At 51.6% G+C, this 6,000-nt stretch overlaps 1 protein-coding gene across 3 annotated transcripts in view; it reads right to left on the bottom strand.

Annotated features, from left to right (window-relative positions):
* Nucleotides 1-6,000, bottom strand: part of DYSF (dysferlin) — a 231,419-nt gene that overhangs the window by 149,034 nt on the left and 76,385 nt on the right. For all 3 annotated transcript variants that reach the window (XM_027839970.1, XM_027839971.1, XM_027839972.1), the window contains 2 exons: nt 3,155-3,223; nt 2,777-2,820 (listed from right to left, as the gene is read on the bottom strand). In XM_027839970.1, the coding sequence (XP_027695771.1) occupies nt 2,777-2,820; nt 3,155-3,223 (113 nt within the window). The remainder of the gene's footprint in view (nt 1-2,776; nt 2,821-3,154; nt 3,224-6,000) is intronic.

Here is a 6,000-nt window from a genome sequence, read left to right as displayed (position 1 = left end):
CACACACACACACACACACACACACACACACACACACACACACATACACAGCCCAGAGACACACAATGCGTATGACACAGGGACATTCACACATAATACAGAGACACATGCAGACATACCCAGGCATGGATACAAGCTGGACAAGCGTGCCTGTATGTCCACACCCAAGCAAACACACAGAAACCCCAACTGTTCACACTTACACAAAAAGCACACAACTCAGCACCCCCACACACACACAATTAGCTGCAATGAAGAGCTGTCTCAAGGCCCAGAGCTCGGGCTCCTCCAAACCACTTCCCAATGGCACATACCAGTGGTTGGGCCCCAGAACACTCTTCCCCACTGCTGAACTCCCTCCCGTTTTCATTTTGATTTTCTCTTAAGACTCCCACAAGCTGTTTTCTTTATTCCTGTGAACCTGGCACATGTCTGAACGGCTCTGTGGTGAGCCGGAATCTTTTTTTTTCTTCCCTCCTAACCCTGTCCTCCTTGTTAGGAGGCCCTGTGACCCGGCCCCTAGGAAAACCAGGGAGTCCCCATTGGCGAGGCTATTCAGGGACACACAAGGGATGCTTCTCTCCACCTGGGGTGGCTGGAATGTGGCCCAACCGAGGGGCAAGGGGCCAGAAATGAGGACCTCTAGAAGTCCCCTCCAGTCCAAGGGGAATTCTTATGATTCCTAAAACTCTACTTTAAACATGCCTTTCCCAGCTGCAAAACCTTTGTAGACCAGCCAAGCCAACCTCTTTGCTGTCCCCCTACAAACGACATTCCATCCCCAACCCATATGCCTCTGCACAAGCCATGCCTGGAATGCTCTCCGTCCTCCTCTCTTTGCTCGCTTCATGGCTCACCTCATATACACAGCCTTAGCTGTGCTTTTTTTCCCCAGGTAGGAGCTGTTTTGTTTCGTCTTTGTATTCTCAGTAGCCAGCATGGTGCCTGGCCCATAGTAGGTGCTTTACAAAGGCTAACAGAATCAAACTGAATGGAACATGCCCTGCAAGTGGTGACCCAGATTCTGCAGTCCATTCGACACTGGGATAGCTTCCTTGGCTCTCCAACCTTCATCACTTCCTGCCCAAACTTCTCAGCCTAGTTTTGACAAGACCTGCTTCATCTGACCCACACCCTGCCCACATGCCTAATCTTATTTCCCCTTTTCCCCGAACACATCCCTTCTCCTGTTCCAGCCAGAGGGCTCTCCTTATTCCACATAGCCTCACATTCATGCCCACCTCAGCATCTTTGCTCAAACTGAGTCCCCCATCTGCCGTGCCCTCTCCTTTCCTCTCTGCCTGTCCAAATCCTACCCGTTCTTCCAGGTCCAGATCTTGTCCCCGCTTTCCCCAGAAAGGCTTTCCTGGCAACTCCAGCCTACCACAGTAAGATCTGTACTCTTCAGCTTAGTACTACAGAATCACCAAATGTCAGAATTGTAAGGTCTTCAGAGACCATCAAACTCAATCTGTCTTTGACCAAGAATCTCATCTATAATATCCCCAACCAGTGGTCATCTAGCCTTTGTTTGTAAGCCATTTGGTATTGTCAAGTGTGCATGTGTTTGTAGCCACGTATGTGTTTTTCATCCTAAGCTAGGCTTTGAGCTCCCAAAGGGATGGAGGAGCCATGCTTCTGTATGAAGAGACAGCATAGTATGGTGGAACCAGGAAGACCTGGATTCACATCAATCGATCAGCAAACATTTACAAAGTATCTACAGCATGCCAAATACTGTGTTAGATGCTGGGGATACAAAGACAAAAGTGAAACAGGTGCTGCCCTCAAGGAGTTTCCATTCTACTTGAGCAAATGTGACCTTTATGTGTATGTATGTGTACATATATATATATATATATATATATATATATATATATGAATACAAGGTGGTTTGGGGATGGAAGGAGATGGGCAGCTGGACAGGGAAGGGGGATCTGGGAACACCATGCAGGAGGTGGCAGTTGAGCTGAGTTTTTAAGGAAACTAGGGCTATCTAGAGATGGACATGAGGAGAAAGTGCATTTCAGGCATAAAGAACTGCCTAAGGAGGTGGGAGAGACAGCTTTGCTCTGTTAGGACCATAGATTTAGGAAGAGACCTCAGAGGCCATTGTGTCTAACCTCCTCATTTTACATATGAGGAAACTGAGATCCAGAGAGGCCAAAGTCGGATTTGAACCCAGGCACTCTGGCTCTAAAGCCAGTGCTCTTTCCACTGTACCACACTTCCTGCCTAGGTGACTTCTGACATTTAGTACCAATGTCACCATGAGCAAAGCATTTAATCTCTCTTGGACTTAATTTCCTCATCTGTAAAATGGGTATATGACACATGTGGTACCTACCTCACAGGGTTGTGGAGGGTCCAGTGAAGAAATTATGTAAAGTATTCTGTAATCTTTAAAAGGCATTATATAAATATCGCTTGTCAAGATGCAGAATGAGATACATTTTTGGAACAGACAATGTGAGAATTGGTTTTGCTTCACGATGCATATTTTTAACAAGGGATTTGTTTTTTTTTCTCTTTTTTCTTTTAAATTGAAGGTGGGTGGGAAAGAAAGGAAATAAATGCCTATTAATTTAAAAATAAAATAAAATGAAAAATAAATGAGCATCCCTTGTCAGCACCTGGCACAGTGCCTGACTCACAGTAGGTGATTAATAAACACTTGAATTGAATTGAGTAGACATTAAAAAATACTTATAAAATTCAATTATCCCAGGAAGCTTCCAGCTCTAAAAATTCTATAGTTCAGAGATAGAGCACTCACCAATCCATGACCCGAATCTTCATCTTGTCACACATTGAGGGAAACTGAGGAAAGAGGAGAGAAGCATTGAGCGATCGGGTTCTCCTGGAAAAGGAACTCCTAGCAGCCCTGTGGAGCACCCTGGGAGCCCTTGGTCAAGGGAAGGGGCTGGTTAGCTCAGACAGTCAGCCAGTGACCTTGACCTCCTGGGCTAATCTAGCCAAACGGGGTGAGAGCAGTGGGTTGGCCAAGGGATTCAGGCAGAGAGAGAGAAGGTGAAGGTAGGGCCAGGTGGGACCAGAATTCTCTACCACTAAGCCTACCTGGGGACTGAGGAGAGTAGGAAAACAGAAGACATCCCCCCAGCCCACAGTCCAGCCCTTCCTCAAGTCCCCTCACCATGGCTGGCAGTGTGATAGTTTGGTTCCATTGAGGATTGGCTGTCTTCTCCAAAATCTTACTGCAGAGCTAGAAAAATAAAATGCAAAGGAATAGTCAGGGTATTGGAATCAATAAGACTTTGAGCTGAACAGAGCCTCGGAATCTTGTCTACAGCAACACCACCTGGCTGCCCTGACTGCCCTGCAAGCCTCCAAATCCCCGCTAAAATCCCATTTTCTCCGAGGTGTTCCCAGTTCCTCTTAATTCTAGAGCCTTCCCTCCCTTGATTATCTCCTAATTATCCTGCCTAAACTTGTTTGTAAATAGTCGTTTGCAAGTTTTCTCCCTCATTAGACTGAACTCCCCGAGGGCAGGGACTGGTTTTTGCCTTTCTCTGTATCCCTAGTGCCTGCTTGGCATCACTCAGGAAAGAAAGTGTGCGAGCAAGACTTTGAACCAGTCTTTTGACTCCAAAGCCAGAACTCTCGAGGATGGTCATGCATCTGGCCTCAGGACCTTGGAAAACAGCATTTGGGTCCTGCCCTTTCCCTCCCTCAACACCAGCCCTAGCGTGTAGTGGTTTCTCTGGACCCTTCTAAGTGGTCTGCAGGCCTCCAACTGACTGAAATCCTTCCCCAGTCACAAGACTGACACTGGGCCGGACCCCATCCCAGAATCACTGAATGCTGGGACCTCAGAGGCTGGACCTTAGTAAGAGTCTCCAGCTCCCAGCCTCCACACGAAGATCTCCAGAGCAAGAGAAACCACCACCTCCTGCCCGGACCACTCCACCATGGGCAGCTCTACTGGTTGGCATGATTTTACTGACCTCTAGCCTGCACCTGCCTGTCCCCAATGTCCATCCTCTGCCCTCGCCCCAGGACCAAGCAGAACAGGGCCAGACTCTTCCACAACTGCCCTTTATCCAAAGTCCTTCTGCCGCCCCCACCCCAAGTCTCCTCCAGGACAGCATGACCATCCCCTCCCACATTCTGGGCACTAAACCTTGCCCAGGCCTCCCCTACGCCCTGAATCACACTGGCCGACTCTCCTCTTGCCCCACCCACCTCCACCTGGATGACAAGGTTCCATGGTCTCTGGAGGTAGAGTGGGTGGGTGTCCTGACTCTAGGAAACTAAGCGGCACTGTGGACAGAGCTTTGGACTTGGACTTAAGAAGACTTGGGTTCAAATCGTGCCTCAGTCAGTCTCATAATACTTGTTTGCCTCAGTTTCCTTATCTGTAAAATGGGGAAAATCATGGTATCTCCTTCCCAGGGTTGTTGTGAGGACCAAATGAGATAATATTTGTAAAGCACTTGGCAAACCTTAAGTCACTCAAGAAATGCTATTGTAAAGTGTTCGTGACACCATATCAGGGCTCCCGGGGGGCTGGCCCATCCAGGGGCACAGAAGCTCCATCCCTGGTTCTGTGGGACAAAGGCTTCATAAGGAGAGGCTTGGAGGGACCCTGGGGTACTGTTCTCTCATAAGCCGGAGCAGAGGACTTGTCTCTCCACACGATTTCCAGCCTCCCTGGGTAGGGAACAAGAATCTATGACGGCCCCTGCTTGTGCGGACGAGGGGGACAAGGGCCAGCCCGGTACAGCAAACGGCCCCATCCCCTGCCCACAAGGAGAACGGTGGGGGACTGCAGAGGGGCTGACGGCTCCGCCCTCCCCTTCAAGCGCACGTCCTGAACAGCCCCTCTCCTTTGGGGGTCTCTTTACAAGCTTCTGCGGCCACCCCAGCGGAGCAGCACCAGGCGGGGTGCACACAGCTCTCTTGGGCTGGCCTGGGCTGTCTCCGCAGCCTCCAGGTCTCGCCTTCGCCCGGGCTGTTCCTTAGACAGCAGCACCGCGGTGTGTGCAGATGGGGAACTGCTGAGGATGAGGCCCGGGACCGGGCGGGGCGGGGCGGGGCTGAGCATCCTTTGGGGCTCCACGCAGGAGCTATGAAAGCCAGAAAGTGGGGCAGGGGCGTGGGGGGGGGGTTGGCCTCAGCCCCATCCAAACACAGACAGACAGGCAGGCAGCAGCTCTGAGCAAAGCACACACATCACATACCCCCAGCACAGACACACGCTGATACACACACCTCATACAGCGACCATGAGCGCTTAGTACCAGACATCACACATGCAAACATATGTTCCATGTAGACACACACAGAGCGACAGGCGCGGGCCATGATTTTCCATCACACACACACACACACACACACACACACACACACACACAACACTACAGATCGAAGGACGTGCATATCTCCACAAAGAGGGACGAAGGAAAGCAGGGACAGAGACAGGACAGGCGTATGGGGGGAAGGGGTGGGGGGGCTCTGCAGGTCAGCAGCTTTGGAGTCAAGCGTGGGGCCAAAGCCCCTCCCGCGAGCTACCCAAAGGCTCACAAATTGGGGAGCAGTCGATGCGAGGAGAAGGCAGGGCCTGCAGAGACGGGGTGGGGAGCCCCGGGGGCAGAGGAAGGGGGAACGGGATGGAGTTTCAGCAGGGGAAGTCCTGGCTGCCCGCCCCCCTCCTTCCTCTGGAGGGACGGAAAACCTGGCCCCCGGCTCCCGGCTCCCCGCAGGTGAGCTTCCTGCAATAACATCTTGGCGGCCCCAGCGTCTGCAAAAAGCCACATCACACAGGCGGCCGCTGCCCCCTTGCACGCGCCTTGGCCCCTGCCTTCCTCCCCAGACATGAGCATGGCAGGCAAAAATCTGTGGGGCGGGGGGAGGCCACATGGGAGGGAGCTGGAAGGAACCTGCGTGCAGAGCATTCCTGACACAGGTGAGGCTGCCAAGGCCAGAGAGGGGGGCCGAGCCGCCAAGCGCCACACAGGCGGTCAGCCCCTCCCTCCAAAG

The sequence above is a fragment of the Vombatus ursinus genome, unplaced genomic scaffold, assembly GCF_900497805.2.
Source record: "Vombatus ursinus unplaced genomic scaffold, bare-nosed wombat genome assembly UNPS02014837.1, whole genome shotgun sequence".
Classification (NCBI taxonomy): Eukaryota; Metazoa; Chordata; class Mammalia; order Diprotodontia; family Vombatidae; genus Vombatus; species Vombatus ursinus.
Note: the sequence above shows the minus strand (reverse complement) of the source record. Positions and strands in the feature narration are given on the sequence as shown.